General features: G+C 53.4%; 5 protein-coding genes across 5 annotated transcripts; 1 reads left to right on the forward strand and 4 right to left on the reverse strand.

Annotated features, from left to right (window-relative positions):
- Nucleotides 1-663: 663 nt before the first annotated feature.
- GUITHDRAFT_149988 (hypothetical protein) lies at nucleotides 664-1,618 on the reverse strand. The gene has a single exon (XM_005841276.1). It carries the CDS (start codon nucleotides 1,564-1,566, stop codon nucleotides 733-735), a length of 834 nt encoding a protein of 277 aa, XP_005841333.1. The 5' UTR covers nucleotides 1,567-1,618; the 3' UTR covers nucleotides 664-732.
- A 5,847-nt stretch (nucleotides 1,619-7,465) lies between these two features.
- On the reverse strand, nucleotides 7,466-8,402 carry GUITHDRAFT_91599 (hypothetical protein). Its single transcript, XM_005841277.1, has 4 exons — nucleotides 8,066-8,402; nucleotides 7,760-8,019; nucleotides 7,659-7,694; nucleotides 7,466-7,599 (listed from the first exon to the last, which is right to left on the reverse strand). Exons 1-4 carry the CDS (start codon nucleotides 8,385-8,387, stop codon nucleotides 7,543-7,545), a joined length of 675 nt encoding a protein of 224 aa, XP_005841334.1. The 5' UTR covers nucleotides 8,388-8,402; the 3' UTR covers nucleotides 7,466-7,542.
- A 494-nt stretch (nucleotides 8,403-8,896) lies between these two features.
- On the forward strand, nucleotides 8,897-9,849 carry GUITHDRAFT_99837 (hypothetical protein; the record flags this gene model as incomplete). The annotated part of the gene is made up of 3 exons (XM_005841278.1): nucleotides 8,897-8,911; nucleotides 9,047-9,346; nucleotides 9,400-9,849. 3 exons carry the CDS (start codon nucleotides 8,897-8,899, stop codon nucleotides 9,847-9,849), a joined length of 765 nt encoding a protein of 254 aa, XP_005841335.1.
- Nucleotides 9,850-10,018: 169 nt separating this feature from the next.
- Nucleotides 10,019-12,909, reverse strand: GUITHDRAFT_99838 (hypothetical protein; the record flags this gene model as incomplete). The annotated part of the gene is made up of 18 exons (XM_005841279.1): nucleotides 10,019-10,214; nucleotides 10,260-10,325; nucleotides 10,374-10,521; nucleotides 10,572-10,685; nucleotides 10,729-10,796; nucleotides 10,975-11,010; nucleotides 11,155-11,243; nucleotides 11,288-11,341; nucleotides 11,388-11,408; nucleotides 11,460-11,510; nucleotides 11,729-11,764; nucleotides 11,815-11,895; nucleotides 11,944-12,006; nucleotides 12,046-12,117; nucleotides 12,173-12,245; nucleotides 12,373-12,430; nucleotides 12,556-12,620; nucleotides 12,704-12,909. 18 exons carry the CDS (start codon nucleotides 12,907-12,909, stop codon nucleotides 10,019-10,021), a joined length of 1,497 nt encoding a protein of 498 aa, XP_005841336.1.
- A 2,515-nt stretch (nucleotides 12,910-15,424) lies between these two features.
- GUITHDRAFT_83993 (hypothetical protein) lies at nucleotides 15,425-17,605 on the reverse strand. The gene has a single exon (XM_005841280.1). The coding sequence runs from the start codon at nucleotides 17,591-17,593 to the stop codon at nucleotides 15,482-15,484; it is 2,112 nt and encodes a 703-aa protein (XP_005841337.1). The 5' UTR covers nucleotides 17,594-17,605; the 3' UTR covers nucleotides 15,425-15,481.
- Nucleotides 17,606-19,883: the final 2,278 nt, after the last annotated feature.

Below are 19,883 nucleotides of genomic sequence, written 5' to 3' on the forward strand. Positions count from 1 at the left end.
GCTGTGGATGGCATGATGCTCTTCAGCCGCTCTTCTCCCCTCTTCTCGAACCTCCGTGCCTCCATCAACTCCTTGTTGAGCCTCCTCCACGGACATCGCACGGCGAAGGAGCTTGTAAACATCTCCCCGACTAGTTTGTACTCCCTTTACCTCCCTCTCATCCTCTGCTTCTTCTTCTTCCTCGTTCCCTTGTTCATCGCCGTCTTGTACCATCGGCTCCTGAAGCTGAGGACGAAAGTTGAGGAGGCAAGGAGAAAGAAGGGCGGGAGGATGAACGACAGCCTGATCGGTCAGCTCTTGCTGGGGATTCAGCTCTGGTTGCCCAGGAGGTGGGCGAGCAGACGCGTCGGACTGGCTCGAGAGTTCCTGGAGGAGGTGGACAAGTGGCCAAGGATGAGCCACATGATGTTCGAGGAGCTGATGGAGAGGCTGGACAGGAAGCTCTCTGAAGCCGAACTCTCTTCCTTGGTGGACGAGTGCGATGCATACGAGAACGACTGCAAGGATTTCAATGTCGATCCTGCTGAGGTGCGAGAGAAAGACAAGCAGGAGACGGAAGGTGAGCTGAGAAAGGAGAGGAGGGGTCAAGACTGAAGGTAGTTTGGCAGAACTTTACGAGGACATTGCGAGAAAGATGGACTCGCTGCTACAAGACAACAAGTTGGCGTATCAACGGCTGTCATTCATGCAAGAGGTCATGGGATACCAAGAGTGAAGTCTCAACAACACCTCTCAACTCGTCAACTTCCTCACCATCGAACTTACTGTCTCTGGCATGCAGAGCAGCATGTCCTCCCACGATGAAGGGGACGCTTCCACTTCCATTCTCAGCATCCTCCTCAGGCTCCTCCGGTTCTCCGGCATCGACGTCTCCCCGACCCACTGCCTGCTCAACTCCTTGAGGGACGACAAGAAGCTTCCTGCCTCCAGCTCAAGTGCCGCTACGTCCTCCTCGTCGGACCACCCGTCGGAGTCATCCCAGTCAGAGCCCGTGTCCTCCTCCTCTCCCGCCTCCTCGTTCTCATTCCCATCACAGCCAGTGTAGATGGTCAAATTGCCTGACTTGGACCGCCTCTTCTCCAGCACTCCCCCGCCCTCCCTGTCCCCATCCCTGAGCCCTGTAGGTGTTGTCGCTGCTGCTGCTGCTGACGATGATGACGACGGCGTCGCCGCCGCTGCCTGCTTCGAGCTCGCGTGCTCCGAGCCCGACGATCCATGGCGGCTACCACTGCGCAGCCTGACAGCCAGGGACTGCCAGATCCTTCCCAGGTACCGTCCGTCACCGACGACACAGCATATAGAGTACAAGTTGGTGAGGAGGGCGCGGAAGAGAACGATCTCCATGTCGTGCATCTCAAGGATCTTGAGGATGCTCTCCATGAACTGATCCAGTGCGGCATCGAAGCTGTGCTCGCACTCATGGATGGAGCACTGGAGGGAGGCTGGCTCCTCCGCTAGCTGCACGTCGAGGTACTGAGGACGAAGGTAGGTGTACCGCCTCTGCGACTTGCCGGGGGTGCAGCAGGAGGCGTATGTCCGGGCAGCCTCCATGTGATTGCCCTGCATTTCCCTCGAGGTGTCGAGAGAAGGAGGAGTTGTATGTACAGGTTGCACGTGGCTTGCGTGCTGAGCAGCAGTCAGGTAGCTGTGAGGAAGGGAAAGGACGAGGAGGATGGGATAAGAGGAGAGGGGTGAGAAGACGCATGAGAGAAGGAGAGCGGAGGGAGAAAAGGACTGAAAAAGCAGTGAAGGAACAGACGGGAAAAGAGAATGACAGGAGGTGAGAAGGAGGAGGAGGAGGAGGAGGAGGAGGACAGAAGGATGGAAAGAGCACTACCTTGTGGTCCTCCTTGCTCGGAGAGACGAGGTAACGCTGGTTGTTGGGCTTGCTGTCCTGAGAATCTTTCGATATATAGTCGCTCCAGCAAGAAAGTGGGAGGTGAATGATGCGATGCATGGCCTCGACCACGTTGAGCTCCACGTTGAGCTCCTCCGGGTAGTTCTTGAGGAACTGGCTGAGGGTGGAGGAGAAGCAGAGCATCTGATCGATGCTGCATGTCGCTATGAAGTCCGGCAGCATCGAGCTGATGGAGATCAGGAGCGCCTTCTCAACTTTCTCTGCTGCTCTCTTCCCCGTCCTGCACGGCATCGTCATGCCTGAGGTCAGGAAAGCAGGCGGGTCGAGACCTGGTGGTAGCGAACAGCGGCGATGAGATCTTGAGAGGTTCAAGAACAACAGCTTCTGCTCCTCGCTGAATCACTCTGCGACTTCACCATCAGCCAACCCTCCTCGCACCTCCTTGATCCTCCCCTGTCCCTCAGCCTCACAAGGTTTCTAGTCCATCTCCTGCCTTGCTGCTTCTACCTCGCCTTCAACTTGTACCATGGCTGTCTCAGCCTTCACCCACTCCCTGCTCCGCATGCCAAACTTCGTCCTCATCTCTCCTGGGCCCTCTCCCTCCCTCCGACCTTCACTCTTTTCCGCTCCCCACGTGCTCACTCGCTGCAGTTCTGCCGGCATCCGCTCACCTGATGGGGCTAACGGCAGGATCTTCTCCCGGGCCGAGCTGCGAGATGGACGAGAACCACGAGATCATGGCGCGAACGTTCTGCTGCTGCCGAGACGCCACGACGGCGGGGAAGCGAGTATGCACTACCATCATCACCTCCATGCTCACAGCCCCTGCCTTGAGCGGCATCCCTTCCTCCAGCAGAGACTCGATCGAAGGCATCAACTCTGCCGGCATCGTCAAGAAGGGCGGAGGAGGAGGAGGAGGAGGAGGAGGAGGAGGAGGAGCAGCAGCAGCAGCAGCAGCAGCAACAGCAGCAGGGCGGAGCGGGGAAGGAGGGGGAGCAGGAGCAGGAGCAGGAGCAGGAGATGGTGGTGATGGCTAGAGCGCTTTGGGGAGAGAGGGGAGGGGTGAACGTAAGTCTAGGAGTTACCAGGCAAGAGATTTTCAATCCACACTGAGATGCTTTCGATGCAAGCTTGTGCGTCATCGCGAACAAGACAGTTGGATTGTGATGTGACAAAATCCTTGTACTGATCGACCTGCAAGACTGTCACTCGCAGAAAGCTGCTTCACTTCTTCACCTTCTTCACGATCTCCCGGACTGCCAGTGTCCCGATGAACTTTCGCAGCGACTGCGAGTTGATGTTTGTGCTCACTTTCCTCTTCATCAGGCAGTACAGCAGGATCGCTTCGAGGCGATGCAGGTCAAACCACATGAGCATCACGCAGAGGAGCGGGAGGATCTGGACGCCCATCCTCCGCAGCTCCCATCGCTCATCAGCGACACAGTCGAGCACGTCTTCAAAGATTCTCGTGAGCACATTCGCCAGAGGTTCGTAGTTGTTGCTGAAGGTCTCGGAGAACTCCAAGGAAGCTCCGTTCTCACTACCATGACCGTCCATGCAGCGAAAGATCTCGATCAGCGAGGCCTCTGGCGACATCCTGTTGCCCTTCGCCGGGGCTCCTTGATCTCCTTCGCTCACTGGAGACGACGAGGACCTGCGGCGGGGAGAATCCTTTGAGGGTATCGTGGCCATAGTCCTGGCAACCTCCGGGTTCAGCTGCTTCTCAGCGTCAACGCTCTCTTCAAAGTTCTTGGGTCTGGGAGGGTACGAGGACGAGTCAGAGAACAAGCTGGAACGAAGATGGTGATGTTTGGACTGAGAGTCGAGCGAGAAGTCTCGAAACTGATTGGAATTGTACTGTCGCTCATCTGGCGTCACCTTCTTGGGGCTGGGAGAGAAGAGCATCGAAGGGATTGACCGCAACAGCTTCATCGTGTGATCATTCACAAAGTGACCCAAGATCAACTCGTATGCGAGAAGCCTTCCTTCGCGCCACTCCCACGTCGAGCTCACACTCCCTATGTTCACCCGTGCCGGCGTATCCTCGGACGAACTGCCATGAGGAACGGAGGTTGCCTCGAACGAGCTGGTGGGGGAGAAGGAGTCCATGAAGTTGTACTCCAATCTCGAGCCACCGGGGGGAGAATACTCAGCATCGTAGCTGGAGGACACCAGATCATTCTGCGACTTCCACGCCTCGGACAGCCCCTGGAGGACGAGGCGCTGGAGTGAGATGGAGCCTGCGAGATCGAGATCAGTCGGACAACAAGAAGGGATGGAAGCGAGTGGGACCAGAGTCTGACTTCGCCGCGAGTTGGAAGAACAGCGAGCTGCAAGCCTGCCGGACGGTGCTGGCAGGGTGGGCGAGGTAGAGACTGAAAGTCTCCAGCAAAGTCTCCAGCTGTGACAGCAGGTAGGAGGATGAAAGCCTCTCGAGTAAATCTGCAACAAGTGACAGGAGGCCCTGGGCTTCGAAGGCCTCGACGAACTCAAGCTCGTCGGGCTTCACAGTCGCAACGTCGAGCACGCGGATCCCACTCGATATCTGGCTGTAGCTGCGAGTGAGAGTGTACTCCGACTGCACCCGATCACTCCGAGCGCTGAAGATCGAGAGCCTCCCCATGACTTCCTCTAGGCATGCCTCAGTCTCGTGTACGGCACTCCGGGAAAGGAAAGCCGAGAACGTTTTTGTTGCGCACTCCCTCACACTGCACAACCAACGTCAACAAACCAGGCTCACCAGTGCATGCAAGGAAAAACCTCAGTTGAGGATGAGCAAGAGCGCGGTAGAGAATGTGCTTCAGCCTCGTCCCTTGCATCGAAAGGAACCCATGGCCGCTGCTTGCGGATGCGGTCTCTCCCCTTCCTGCACCCTCAGCATCTGGTGTCACGGGACCCTTTTGGAACCGATCAAGCGTCTTGATCAGGACTGGCAATCCCAGCAGAATGCCCTGCAGACAGATCAGAGCAGCACGCTCCCAGACTCAGACTGGACCTCCTTCGACTTCCAAACGTCTTTCGAATCTTGTGCAGCCTCGTGGGAGGTCGTGTCTTGTTCCATTCCATCGTAGTACTCGAGCAAGCTGCAGGGCCATCAGCACAGGAAACAAGCAGGCAGGAGAGGAGACGTGAATATCAGGCCTTGGATGAGCTCTACGCTCAGGTTGCACGATAGCTTCTCCAGGCCGCTGGCTGAAATCTTCCTGCAGAGATCAACATAAGACGGTACAGGCGGATGCCATGAAGATTTGAATGGCTCTTGCCTTGTGGCGCTCCAAACGTCACTCAGACTGCAAATAACAAACCGATGAAAGGACTGAATGGTGGGCTCCTGTTGGAATGATTAGACCATGTCAGACAATGACGGCGAAACAACGTTGGGTGGTGTGCTTGAAGCGTTGCTGAAGCTCTGTTCCAACCATCCATAGACATGACTGACTATCTTCTGTCGAACGATCGGTTTTGCACACATGCCAATCTACAAACAGTTATCAAACCATGTAAAATGAACCGAGATCGTGAGAAGTCACCGCATCCGTGTACGACTGGATCAGCAAGTCGTTCACAGTCTCATTACAGAGCTTGATGTGTATCTTCAAGTCAATAGTCAGATAGAAGGAATATGCTAGAAGCCTCCATCACAGGCGATCGATACCTGCTCATGAGCATCATTGAGGATTTTTCTTTCCCGATCATCTAGTTTTTGCTTATGGTTTTCCTCTGGTTCGTCAGTCCACCTGCATCATCATATCACATGGAAGGAGGACACCAGATCTCTCATCACCCGTATCGCCCTTCGAACGTGAAGGCGAGAAACTGCGACAGAAGCAGCTGCTGCTCAAGGAGGTGATTGCGGTCGTCACTCTCTGCCCAGCAACCAAGTAGCTCATGGATGAGCTCTTTTTCTGTGTCTGGATTCTGTTTCCCTTGCACCAGCCCACCCATCACTGCTAACAACTTGGCCGCGCTCATTGCAATCAACTTGCTATCGAGGTCAAACAGGGCATTGGGAAAGAGGTGTGGGCCCACGTACTTCCAAGCTTTGATCTCTTGTAGGATTGGACGGGAATCTTTCACCTCTCAGTTGCTCTGTTCTCCTCGTCCTCCTCTGCCATATCTTCAAGCTCCATCCTCCTCGACCTTCCTTTGCGGACAGTCGCTGCATCTGCCATGGCCTTGGAGAGATTTTGAGAGTGAACGCAGCTTAGACCACTCTACCCCACCACCCATTATTCATGGTATTTTGTAGTGACATCGGGGGTACCCTATATATTTTGCCTTTTCTTTTTTGTCTTGTCTTGGTCTTGTTCGATCATTTTTTCGAACCGTTGGGCCGGCTCGCCTCAGCTGATGACCCCACCCTTCCTGGCATGATAGTACCCCTAATATGCTATGCCCACATAATTCACCCCACCCCCTGATTAGACCAGCCAAATTTCCCACAACTACCCCTGTCATAACTCGAAAGTCCCCATGCTCTCTACCCACCCCTTTGACCAAAGTGCACTATGGAAAGTACCCCTCCAAGGACACCCGTCTGTGACTGCCAGCTTCATTTCAAGAGCCCGCCCCAGCGATATCGATGCAGAACTATGCTTTCAAAAAGTGGCAGATGACCGCACGTAAGTGGAAGGTCAGAAGGAGCAATATGCGGGATGGGTGTTGTGAAGGCAAAACTGGCTAACATGAATGAGTTCACATAAAACGCATAACTGCTGAGTCATAAGACAAATCATTGGAATAAGCTCCCAGTAACGCTTTCACGGAACTTGATATTTCAAGAAATACCTCGGAAATGGATGAAAAGGTGACACATCATCCTTGTTAGGTTCAATAATGAGTTCGAATCTTCCAAAACGACTCACAAGATGCGGATTTGTACCTGAAAACTACCTCATTCGACCTTTTGTCATCGCATGAAATCGACCATGGCACACATTGCACTTCTGTGTAGAAAATGCAAACCCAAATGAATCAACAAGAACGTGTCCATCATGAAGAATCCGAATCAAATTTTAGAGCAGATAATGTTAATTGAATGATGGATAACTGTCTGAGTGAAGAGAACAACATGTGTGACCAGGAAAATCTTGTCGCTTCCTGCCTTCGCTCGAGTTGCTCGAGTTCCTCGAATCCTTGGCCAGTGCATTGTGGTCAAGAACGGAGCTACGGTTTTCGTTTATTTATGAGTCAGTCCACTGGAATGGAGATAACACGTCGTGCTGGAAAGAGCATTTCCTGCCAATCACATCGTGCTTTCTAGCTCCCCATATCTTGTTCACAGTCCCTGGCCAATATCAAATCCCTCAATTCCGCCATGTGCCAGTTATGCGTTTGAGTATTTTTAAGATCTGAGACCCCATGTCCTTGTCGTATCTAGCTCTTTGATTGAATAAGGAATTTTTTCGTTGTCACGAGGTACGTGGCGGAGATAGATTGGTTCAGCACAGTTCTTCGTGCGTTACGACTCGACAAATCCTCTCTCGTTGAATTCTATCACCACAACAGTGCAGCGTGCCATCACAAACGCAACAGAACGTGATGTGGATGGTGCAAGTTTCCCACCACAGCGACATCAATAACTCGTACCAAAAAAGATCTCAAGGTCTAGTCTGCAATTTTATTGCACAAATTCGCGTGGGAAAACCCAGATATGGAATTGAGCGTGTTAACTCCTACTGTACTTAAATGGATTCATATCCTGTGCTTGCACCAGACATGAGGATAAGGCCAAAGACAGCCTGCAAAGAGAAACGGAAGAGGGTCAACGGAACGACGAGGCACTCAGGACTCTTCTCACCTTGGAGATGACGTCGAGCACACCGTAGATGAGCACCTGCATCATGAGGTAAGATCGGAGTGTGCAAGATGTGGATTCCACTCCAGCAAGAATGCTCATACCTCAAAGGTGACAGAGAAGTTTCCGAAGCCTTCAGCGAAGACCCACACAACAGGGTAGCAGAACCATGTGATGACAGTAATGCCCGCGATCTTGCTGTACACTGACGCAGAGTCTCCTCCCTTGGCCTTGGCAGCCTCAGCCCAGGACTTTCCGAGGGCAAAAATGATGTGGAGGAACCAGCACATTCCAAAGAACCACCAAACCCACTTCACGTTGCCAACAGTCAGGGAGCCAAAGGCGCCAGTGGCGATCATGAGGACTAGAAAACAGGATAAGTGCTGAGTGACAGAAGAGAAGCTGCATACCGTCAGACAAGCACAAGGCCATGATATCCCAGCGGCTCACTCCAGCAACAAGACCAAGATCAAGGAGGAGGAGAGGGGTGGTGATCAACCAATCCAAATACCTTGCAACGAAAAGCTGTCTGCAATCAGGGGCAATGACCCAGCCACCTCCGGAAGCCATGGAGAAGTATGCGATGGAAGCAATTCCGGTAACGAATGTGGCGGGGAACAAAACTCTTCCAGAAGCCTTGCTCTTAGCAGCATTGATACCCATCAGCAACGTGATGCAAGCAAAGACGATGAAGACGAACTCCAGAAGAGCCTTTCCGAAGGAAGAGGCCATATCGACTGTCTTGCATCCGTGAACATCAAGCTTGGCTCCCTCGCCCACCAGCATGGTGGTCATCTGCATGGCAGGTCAGTAGCGCCCTCGCACATACGCGGACACCCTACCTGCGATGCCATCCCGCGCCTCTTCGTGTGAAGCTGACGGTTACAGATGTTGCCATTCATGTAACGGAAACATTGTATCACTTCACATAGGCGGACACGGTTTTTGACCTGAAATCGGAAGCCCCGAAGATCCGGACGGTTATAAACCGTTTCGGGATATCAGAAGGACGTTACAGGCAGTTTTATAATATTCTCCGAAGCGTCACCCTCCTGAAAAGCCGCCATGCGCCACTTGCTTCAGGTGAGATGAAAGTCGGCAAATGGCAGCTCAGGCCGATGATGTGAAGACAAATTCCTCTTGGAATGTGTTTGATTCTCTTTCCTTTTCATTTATCTTTGTGCTTGCCCTGCTTCTTGTCGCATGTGTAGGGTTCATGCTTTCTGATTGAAGCTCAATCTATGTCTGAGGTATCGGTTGCAATGTGAACATGCTTTCATGTTGGTTTAAAGAAATGTTCTTATGATTGATTGAACCTGTTGATGGTTATAGAGGAAACATGTATGATTCAAGGTGTTATCACGTGTTGATGTATTCCTTTCTCGAAACAGGAGGCAGCTGCGGCTGAAGAGCCAACTGTTACTTTCCCTGATGACTACCCCAACTCCGTTCGTCACTTCTTGCTCATCGGCTTCTTGGGCATGTTCATCGGAGCCATTGTGTTCTTCTACATGGGTATCTCCAGGAAGGTCAACACCGTGATGCACGTGCTCACCTTCTTCATCGCTGCCGTCTCTGCATGCTCCTACTATGCTGAGTGGGCTGGCCTCGGTGTGGAGTACAAGACCACCGACACTACTCCTCGTGTCATCTTCTGGGCTCGCTACCTTGACTGGGTTGTGACTGGACCTGTAAGTTGATTATTGTGACCCGAGCCGCGACGTGTTATGACACCTTCTTGCAGCTCATCCTCACTGACTTGGCCCTCCTGTCCAAGTCTGACACCCCAACCATCATCTCCCTTGTTGGCAACATGGTCCTCTACGTCATCTGCGGCCTCATTGGAGCCCTCACCGTCGCCCCCTACAAGTACATGTGGTGGGTTGCTGGACTCATCTTCCTCATCATCGTCTTCATGCTCCTCCTCCAGCGCCTCAACAACGCTGAGGGATACGGCGGTGATGCTCTCAAGGGCTTGACCTGGTTGACCATCCTTGTCTGGATCGTCTACCCCATCGTCTGGATCGTTGGCTCTGAGGGTACTGGTGCTCTTGGCCTTTCCCAGGAGGTTGGTATCTTGACCATTGCCGACCTCATCGCCAAGATCGGCTTCGGCTTCTACCTCCTTGCCAACGTTGATGCTCCTGAGAGCGAGTCTGTTCCTCTCAACCAGTCCTCCCAGCAGTACGTCTAACCCAGACAACAGCAGGAGGGTTGACTGCGAGACTGACGGCTTGTCGTTGACAATAAAGGATCAGTTTTGGATTTGTGTCCGCCCTCACACTCTCAGTTTCGAAGCGACGAAGAGATGAGTGTAGGAAGTTTGAGATTGAAGTGATGGAGATGAAAGCTGAGTCTTCATTTCATCTGGAAGCAAGCGACACTACTACACCAAACAGTCCAAACAACAAGCCTAAGATAAGCGTGATGTAGCTTGTGACGTACATCCTCTCCTCCTTTAAAGAGAGCTTCGCCCCTTCTTTTCTCTTCTTATCCAGACATCCCATGTGGATAAGGGGAGGGAACACAAAGATGATGCAGGCGCCCAAGATGGATCCGCTGAGACACAGTCAGGAAGCTTGATCTGTGCCTCTAGCCCCGCACCTCAGGCTGGCGATGATGCCAAGTCTCTCCAAGACCTGCAGCATATTCTCACACGTTGCGACGATTCTACAAGAAGCCCACGAAAGCGAGAGACACGTTCACTGCCACCATCACAAACGCCAGAACGTCCTGTTGTCAGTCAAGGAGAGCCAGCGCAGAAGCGACCCGTCGGAGGGAGGGGAGCATGGAGCACGGAGGAGCCTGGGGAGAGGAGGGAGACAAGAGTAGAAATGTACTCCTTCTACCTTCACTGTCTGACGGTCTGACGAGCGCAGAATGTCAGCCGTCAGCTCGATGATGCCCGAAGCGAACCCCCCGAAGAAGAGCGGGTAGCTGAAGGAGGATGAAAGATGGAAACAGTGGCAAATTCTTGCCTGCAAAGAATGGACACAAGAGTAGCAAGTCTTGCCCATGTTGCAAGCTGGTCTGGAAGGGCGTTGTCAGCAAGGAAACAACTTGGATGAACTACCGTTGGAGTGATAGTTGTTGAGAAGAAGAGATTCGCTATGTTCCCCGAAGGTGAGAAATCCTGCGATCCTTTGTGGTCTTGTCAGGAAAGGAGAAGAAGTAGAATCGGATCAGAGGGCTCGTGAAGATTAGAATGAGAGTAAAAGCACAACTTGAAGGAGACGGTGTTGCAGAAGTGCAGGAGGGTGAGGTGACCAAGGAGAAGTCGTGCAGATAGAAGAAGGATGGTCACTCTAAGAAGCCTTACATGAGCCCTGCCCCGACCAATCCCGCAATCGTAAAACTGCATCACGGGGACGAAAAACAAGGAGATGAGTTAGGTGAGGTAACATCTGGCGGATCAGCGAGAAGGGTGACGAGGAAGCACCTGCTGTAGGTGAGGACGTTGAAACGTCTCAAGGTCGATGGCGACTTGACAAGCGGTCACCACCACAAGAGCATTGGCAATTTATTCCACACCAGAGAATGGAAGAACTTTGGCGCATCGAAGTGAACCTGAAGAAATCTAAGATGGACCTAGCGGATAGAAGAGCTGAGAATCGATCGCGAGCATGAGATACCTGATAGCATCCGTGGAAGTAGGAGATCAGCACAAGCAGTTTACTGATGTTGATCTGTCTTCGTATCAACTTGCCTCTCAAGCATTGATTGACTCAGGACCTCGTCTCCGAACTTCGGTCTCTGTGCTCATTTTAGCCAAGCAATCTGTAACCGTAAAGAGATTTTACTCACTCGCTCCAAGGCAAGCAGTTGAAAGAACCTCCCGCCCTTAGCATAATCTCCCTAGGAAATCAAAATGTTCATGTCGAAGCTTTGACACGCGTCATTGTCACCTTCACGTGTCTATAGATGGCAAATCCCGTGGTGTAAAGACAACCTAACATTCCGAAGAAGCTCGGAGGAAGTGAGGTGCACGTTTGATTGTAAAAAAACGAATGATACCTTGTGTATGCGAGTGATGATAAGGATCTCAACAAGCAGAGAGGAAGTAGCAACAAGACCATCATGGCACAAACAGACTCCTTGCTGGTCCATGCCTGTCAAGCATGAATCGCCAGATTCCTTCTGCTTGCGAGGCGGCAGAGACCTCAGCCATGCCGATGGCAAGGAGCAGCGATCTCAGCATGTCTCTGATGATAATGGTGTACATTGCGCAACACAACCAAGTCTGCAGGATGATGAGCATCCAAGATAGTTGTCTCGGATTCTATATCACAAAAGTGAAGCAAGCCGTGTTTGGCATCCAAGCTGTTTTAGGAGACACGGTTTTGGACCATAGCTGCCACAGATCAGAAAGCAAACTGGCAGGCACGCTCACCTCAGTATAGCTGTTAGCATGGAGCATTTGGCAGCAAAGTCCCAGCAAGGAGTAAGTGTGAGCAGAGAAAATCTGCGACTATTTGAGGGGAAAGACAATTCAAAAACGCTTCTGCTGTGCAAGAGACCGCAAAGAGCATGCAAAGTGCTCCAGCTGGAGCAGACATCCATGGAGCATTGGTGACCTGAGCCAAGCCGCCACTGATCAACAAAAGCTCAACATGTCAAGAAGAGAGTCGGCATTCATCAACATCAACGAAGACACCTCAAGATGAGAACGGTCCCCCCTGTCCAATCGTAAGATGCACGTTTGAACACCACGCGCAACCTATCAGACTTTTGCAGAGTCCGAGCATGAGCTCTACCATATTGGAGTCGAATCCACCCTGCACACCCACGAGGGCACTCCCTCCCTGTCCTGATCCCCCCCCTCGCAAAGATCCTTTCTTGATCCGCGGGGATCTCATGGGATCTGAAATATGTGGGCACGCTCTTCCATCCCCCATTGCACCGTGTCTTAGTGCAGCATCAAACTTGTTGTACACAAGACCATGCGACAATCCGATGCTAATCAGGCTGAATACAACCACAGCATACTGCAAACAAGGGCGATTCAGTGGATGATCTCCCTCAAAATCACCGGGCCCTTCAGTCTTCACCTTTCCGAGATAACATTTGCCGACATAACAACTAATCCTTTCACGTCCTCGATGACCAATCCCTCCATGTCCTTGTGCACTTTTCCTGTCGCTCCCTCCATCCCCTCCTCATCATCAGCCTCCTTACCTGCAAGCTCTGCATTTTCATTCCCCGAAATGTATTTTATCCACGTCCCCCCGCAGGCCCGGCTCACTGTCCGACTCATCTGCCGACTCACCGTCACACTGTGCCCGGCGACAGACTTGGCTGTCCGAGCCAGCGGCGTAGTACCCATGCCAGCCGCGGCCGTGACCGGCGCGGCGGCGGCGCCGCGGGCCCGGGCTCGGACCCCCATCCGATGATCATGGCATCGGATCATGATCCGGACACGAAAGTCAAGTTCCGCTGAGCCCCGGAGGGCCAACAGTGGCTGCGGCCCGCCGGACTCAGTCCGGGGAGCGGCAGCCTAACTTGACCCGCTCAGGCGGGCCTTTGAAACTCCCTCCGGGCAGCGGCTCAGAGTCGGATTTTTCAAGCACTGAGCATCTGCCGCAGTGCCCGGCCCGGGGCTTCAATCAGTAACCGGCGTTCGGAGGCTACTAGTCAGTAAACGTACTGCAGCCCGGTAGTAAGCTCCGCGGCCTGTTCAAGTCTAGTAGTGACAGTCACTGTCGGACTTGCCAAGTTGACTCGGTGGCCGCCGGGCCGCCCCGGTGGCCGCCGGGCCCGGCCGGGGCCGGGCCCAGTGGCACCGTCCGGCGTTGGCCTGGGCTGATCGGGCTCACAGCCAGTGTACATTGTACGGTCTGTTTGAGTAAAGTCTGTCGGTCGGCGCCGCCGCGCTCCGACTCCGAGTACGGTCGGCGCGGCCCCCGGGCCGCCGGGGCCCGGCGGCGGCCGGGCCGGGCCGGGCCCCGCCCGGCCGTTCCGGCGGCCGCGACTCAGGAGTCCGACTCGCCCGATCGGGCCCTCGGCCGAGTACGACGGTAGGAGTAAAACTTGCCAGTAGCCTCGTAACGTGACTGGTCCACTTTTGAAAGTTTGCCCACCGTAGCACGCCGTGACCGGCGGGTGCCCTCACCGCCGCCGCCGGCGAGCTCGGAGTAACTCAAGCGACTGTTTTAAGTTACCTCACGGTCCGACCACATGCCCTGAGATGGTCAGGGTCACGAGGACTGAGTCGGACAACCAACGACCGTACCAGGTTAGCCTCAGAGCCGCATCATAAAATCACAGCGCGGCACCAAAGTTCCTACCGCCTGTGAGTCGATCGAGCCCGTCACTGCCCTCGCCCCCGGCCCCTCTCGGCCGGGTCGAAATCGTGACGGACTCCGACTGGTAACGTGACCAGAAGGGGTGAACCTTTTGGCCCTTGTAATAGCCGCTGCGATCCCTGTCGCTAGAGCAGCTTCGCATCGCCAGCAGCCACCACGGCCTCGCGACCCAGACCATCTTAGAGACCTTCAGTGACCTCGCATCCTCCTCGGCATCCTCCCCTCCCCCTATCACAGCAAGCCTTCATCGACATGCACGACGTGACCTCAATGTTCACAACTGGCACCAGCGGTCTGCTCAGCATCGACCAACCGAGCTTCAGAGACATTGCGATCACGAGCGAGGAGCTCTCATGCCTTCCGGACGTGGGGGATCTGAGCATTTCAGATATTCATGATGCACTGCGGGAGGAGCAGAAGCGCCAAGAGGAACAGAGGAGAGCCAAGTACGGGTGCCCCTCAAGAAGCAAGCAGCTGCAGGCTCTGAAACGCTCCCTAAAACTCCTAGGGGCCTCCACAAGGCCCCGCCTGATCTCAGCAACGGGGGAGGAGCTCATGCTATGAGCTCTGGACGACGAGGGAATGTAATGTAACACTAGGCATGAATAAAGCATGTATCATAGAGACCCTTGTTTCACATCGATCGGATAAATTGAATCTAGGCAGAGGGAGAAGTCGTTCTAATACTACGAATGCAAAGGAAGTGCTAAGGATTTAGTGAGGACCAGGAGATTCTCTGGATGATTGAAGAAGTCTTTGACTTCATTGAGATACGCGAGCAACAGGTGGAGGAGTGACTTGCTTTTTCCAGTGACTGCGCCCACTCAACTCACTGTAGGTCAAAAAGGCACCCGCCGCGCAAAGGGAGGGATCTTGTGCTACTAGCTTGATCTGTAATGAGATGACATGATTGGAGAAAAGAGAAGGACTGAGCCCTGAAGAGTTATAGGGAGAGAAAGGAAGTAGTGGTTGCTGCAACCGATGAAAGAGAGAAAGGAAGTAGTGGTTGCTGCAACCGATGAAACATGCAGTAGCCTGTCGAACTTCATGCAGCTGATGTGCTGAGTGCCCTGATATGAACGGTTCGGGAACAGACAAATTTCCTTGAATCGGCAACACACTCAGTTCAGATGATGCTTCTTGTTTGATTTGAGCAAGAAGTGAGTATAGAGCGCGGAGGGCTGGCTGGCTTGCTGCTTGCCTGCCAGCTAGCACAGTCGGTCGTTCCTTCGGCCATGCCGGCAGACAGAAGAAAGGACGATGGAGGGAGAGGTGCTAAGAAAGGATGACCTACGATACAACAGACTTCAACTCAGGGGGGGGGGGGGGTGAAAGAGAAAAGACAAGACGAGCGTCAGCATCACGGTATGGGTGCGGTTAGAATAAATCAAGGGTACAGAGAGAAGGACAAGAAGTTCATCAACACTCCTTCACAGACCAATCTTAGAAGTGGCAATGAGAGAATTCACGTAGATGAGATTTGCTTTATTAACAGTACATTGAACGATAAATTCAGTCTACAGCTTAGTCGACCTCCTCCATCTTGGATCCCTCAGCAGAGTCACCAGTCTCCTCGAGCTCGGGGACAGGCTCCTCATCCTCGCCATCCTCGTCGATGCTGAGACCAAGCTTGATCATGCGGTGGAGGCGACCAGCGAAGGTGTTGGGCTCCTCCAAGGTGAAGCCAGAGACCAAGAGAGCAGTGTCGAACAAGAGCCAGATGAGATCCTTGACGGTCTTGTCGCCACGGTCAGCATCCGACTTCTTGACGAGCTCCTTGATGATGGGGTGCTCGGGGTTGACCTCCATGGTCTTCTTGGAGGTCATGTAGGTAGACATGGAGTTGTCACGAAGAGCCTGGGCCTTCATGATGCGCTCCATGTTGGCAGACCACCCGTACTCGCCAGTCACCAAGCAGCAAGGAGCAGAGACAAGGCGGTCAGACACGACAACCTTCTCGACCTTGTCATCCAAGGTCTCCTTGATGAGCTTGCAGAGCCCCTCGGTGTTGGCCTTGAGCTCCTCTCTGGCCTTCTTCTCGTCCTCGGACTCCTCAAGCTTGAGTCCCTCCTTGGTGACGCAAACGAGCTTCTTGCCGTCATAGTCCTTCATCTGCTGGACCATGTACTCGTCGATAGGATCAGTCAGGAAGAGAACCTCGAAGCCCTTCTTCTTGAGGCGCTCAAGGAAGGGAGCGTTCTCAACAGCCTTCTTGCTCTCTCCAGTGATGAAGTAGATGTTCTGCTGCTCCTCCTTCATGTTGCTGACATAGTCCTTCAGGCTGACCATATCATCACCAGACTTGGTGGTAGTGAAGCGAAGGAGGTCCGCAAGCTTGGAGCGGTTGGTGCTGTCCTCATGGATACCGAGCTTGAGATTCTTGCCAAACTGCTCGTAGAACTTCTTGTAGTCCTCAGCATTCTCAGCAATCTCCTGGAACATCTCGATGGCTTTCTTGACGAGGTTCTTCTTGATCACCTTCAAGATCTTGTTCTGCTGGAGCATCTCACGAGAGATGTTAAGAGGGAGATCCTCGGAGTCGACGACACCCTTGACGAAGCTCAACCACTCAGGGCAAAGCTCGTCGCAATTGTCGGAGATGAACACACGGCGAACGTACAGCTTAATGTTGTTCTGCTTCTTCTTCTTCTCGAACATGTCGAAGGGAGCACGGCGGGGAACGAAGAGGATGGACTTGAACTCAAGCTGTCCCTCAACGTTGAAGTGCTTGACAGCCAAATGATCCTCCCAATCGTTGGTGAGGGCCTTGTAAAAGGCGGCATAATCCTCCTTGGGAATGTCCTCAGGATTGCGAGTCCAGATGGGCTTCTGCTTGTTGACAAGTTCCCATTCGTGGGAGACCTCCTTGACCTTCTTCTTCTTCTTGTCCTTCTTCTCGGCATCCTCGTCGACCTCCTCGATCTTGGGCTCGTCACCCTCGGGCTTGTCCTCCTCCTTCTTCTCCTCCTCCTCGTCGTCCTCGACCTCCTTCTCGGTGGTCTTCTCGATCCACAAGCTGATGGGATAGTTGATGAACTCGCTGTGCTTCTTCACGAGATCCTTGATGCGGCGCTCCTCGAGGAACTCAAGCTGATCCTCCTTGAGGAAGAGCTGGATCTTGGTTCCACGTCCCAGGTTCTCTCCGCTGGTGTCGGGGCGCACAGTGAAGGATCCGCCAGCAGCAGACTCCCAGATGTACTGCTCATCGTCATTGTTCTTGGAGGTGACAACGACCTTGTCCGCGACAAGGTAGGCAGAGTAGAAACCAACACCGAACTGTCCGATCATGCTCACATCCGCACCAGCCTGAACAGCCTCCATGAAGGCCTTGGTGCCGGACTGGGCGATGGTTCCGAGGTTGTTCACCATGTCGGCCTTGGTCATGCCGATACCGGAGTCGATGATGGTGAGGGTGTTGTTGGTCTTGTCGGGGATAAGGTGGATGTACATCTCCGGCTGGCTGTCCAAGACAGCTTTGTCGGTGAGGGACTGATATCTGATCTTGTCAAGGGCATCACTAGCGTTGGAGATGAGCTCACGAAGAAAGATCTCCTTGTTGGAGTAGAAGGTGTTGATGATAAGGGAGAGGAGCTGGTTGATCTCCGCCTGGAATGCGAATGTCTCAACGTCCGACATCCTTGCTTCTGCCGAGTTGGTTCCCTCCCGCCAATTTATGCCTTCCTCCCCCTAGTGCCTTCCACCCCACCCTGGGATGCTCAGGGATTGCACCCCACCCCCAAGTGATAACCAGACAAGACACCCACCATATTTGATCCCTCTAATCGATGTATTTATACCCGGTACTTCAAGACATAAATCTCTGCTAAACATTCATCACCCGTACTTCGTAGAATACCCACCCCCTTCTCAGGTCCCTTTCCTTTCTTGGTTGGACCCTGGAGACACCCCACCCACCTTTAAGATCCCTCAAGTCCCTACACCTATGTGCAACATCCCATATGCCCAATCTTTACTGGAGCCCGCATGCGTTTCGGTTGGAATGGGTCAGGGCGACCCCCCCCCCTCAAGCTTGTAAATTCTCAATTGCCAGACTAGTAGATTCTGGGACATCAACAACATACCTGCACAAAGACCCACGCCCCATCGGCATGTGACTACCCTACCCCATGGAAATCGATAACGCCCCATCCCCTCGTGCTGAGTACCCACCCTTCACAACAAACACCCCTAGCTTCGTCTGACCTTGCAATCCCTGCACGTGTCCTTAGAAACCCATACGCATGTCCTAGGACCTCAGCGAGCTCAATATGACCGCGAGCCCTTGACTTCAGCTCACCCCACCCCACCTCCCCACACTGCCGTATTCCCGAACTTTCTTTTTGCTAAGTACCCCAGATTTGACAGTACTTTGTCGGGGTGTACAAATACCCTACCCCTGAATTGTTCTCAGAGAACATTCCCGAAGTCGCCTCACCCCACCACCATAAAGCCGGACTCCACACCCTGTCTTGGGCCTTTGACACAAACAGTAGAGTAGGTAGGGGGGTGGGTACCTCTTAAAGGTTTTCGCGGGAGATTTTGATTGGTCACCGCGCGGCAAACTCATGGAAGGGCGATGATGATTATGAAGACACGGTCCGAGGTCAGTACGGTCAGCAGCACTCAAGTAGTTGGCAGCCTCCGGGAGTCAATAGATCGGCCGGGCCGGGGGCCGCACGGTGACCGGGCCGCGGCCCGGGGGGCCCGGGGGGCAGCCGAGTCCGATCGGACGCCCAAGGCCGCTGGGGCCGCCCCCGCATAATACGCACAATGACCGTCGGACACTCAGGATGACACTAGCATAATAGCCTGAGAGTCACTGATGTGAAAGTTCAATCATGGCACGTCGGCCCTCTTGCCTGGTCTCGCTCTGCAATGGTGAAAGGATGTTGTGAACTATCGGACCTCCTATCGCCTCCTGCAGCTCCCGCAACTTCGCCACTGCTCTCTGTCGACTGTGACGCCTCTCGCTGCGCGTTGAGCGGCATGCCGGGAGTCAGGTCCGCTAGTGCAATTGTTGATGGTAGAGGAGGTGCCGACGGGGCTGGCATGGTGCTGACGCCGCGAACCGTCCGGATGGAGAAGTATTCGTCAGTCTGCATCTCTGGCAAGAGAACGTCAAAGCAGAGAAAGCAACAAAGGAGATCGTGCAGGGGGGATAGGGTGAGGGCACTGCCGCAGGATATGAGGATACACTCAGAGGCTGCTAGCCAAGCGAGCATGAGGATGAGTGACTACATGCAAGAGGAAGGGGAGGAAGGGGAGGATAGGAGGAGGAGGGAAGGTGGGGAGGAGGGGAGGAGCAAGAAGATATTCTAAAGTTGATAACATTTGGAGCTAAAGTTTACCAATATCGCCGGGAACGCGCATTTCCTGCATTTGATAACATCAGGTTCGAACAGTGATGGGCGTTCGAACTACCGCTTGTACCGCACGTCGTAAAGGGTTGCCTGCTACGCGCTTCCTTCTCCTGGAGAACCAGTTCACACCACAATCTCACTGGCACGGCAAATTATGTACAAGTAGAAGCCATATCCAGTAATTGCGAGGATTGGAAAGACTGCTCCGCATCCTATGACTATCCACAAGAGAGAGGGGGACTGTAGAAGCGAGGTCAGGGGTCGAAGTGATAGCAATGGATCTTTCGGTATACCGATGAAGATGAGGAATGCTCTGAAGTGTTCGTATTATCGCCGCTGATGGTAGACGGGGGTGGGGAGGTGGATGAAGACGGAAGGAGAGATTGGTCGATGTAGGCTGATTGAATGATCTCAGCTCTGGGGAGATTCTGTCCGAAGTGATCGATGAGAAGCGTGCAGGAGGCAGAGAAGAAAGTAACGAGACGTCACTAACCTGCTTGTTCAAGTTGTCGTTGAGGTTGCTTGTTGTGATCTTGTTTGCAACCTGAGTTGCAGAAGAGAGAGAG

Source organism: Guillardia theta (assembly GCF_000315625.1).
Source record: "Guillardia theta CCMP2712 unplaced genomic scaffold GUITHscaffold_3, whole genome shotgun sequence".
Classification (NCBI taxonomy): Eukaryota; class Cryptophyceae; order Pyrenomonadales; family Geminigeraceae; genus Guillardia; species Guillardia theta.

What these genes read in the sequence shown, in the direction of transcription:
- GUITHDRAFT_149988 (XM_005841276.1), bottom strand. Translation starts at nt 1,566, where the DNA reads ATGCAGGGCAATCACATGGAGGCTGCCCGGACATACGCCTCCTGCTGC.
- GUITHDRAFT_91599 (XM_005841277.1), bottom strand. Translation starts at nt 8,387, where the DNA reads ATGGCCTCTTCCTTCGGAAAGGCTCTTCTGGAGTTCGTCTTCATCGTC. An exon ending in ACTTCTCTGTCACCTTTGAG is followed by an intron (nt 7,695 to 7,759) that starts GTATGAGCATTC and finishes CTCATGATGCAG; the next exon opens with GTGCTCATCTACGGTGTGCT. An exon ending in TGCTCGACGTCATCTCCAAG is followed by an intron (nt 7,600 to 7,658) that starts GTGAGAAGAGTC and finishes TTCTCTTTGCAG; the next exon opens with GCTGTCTTTGGCCTTATCCT.
- GUITHDRAFT_83993 (XM_005841280.1), bottom strand. Translation starts at nt 17,593, where the DNA reads ATGTCGGACGTTGAGACATTCGCATTCCAGGCGGAGATCAACCAGCTC.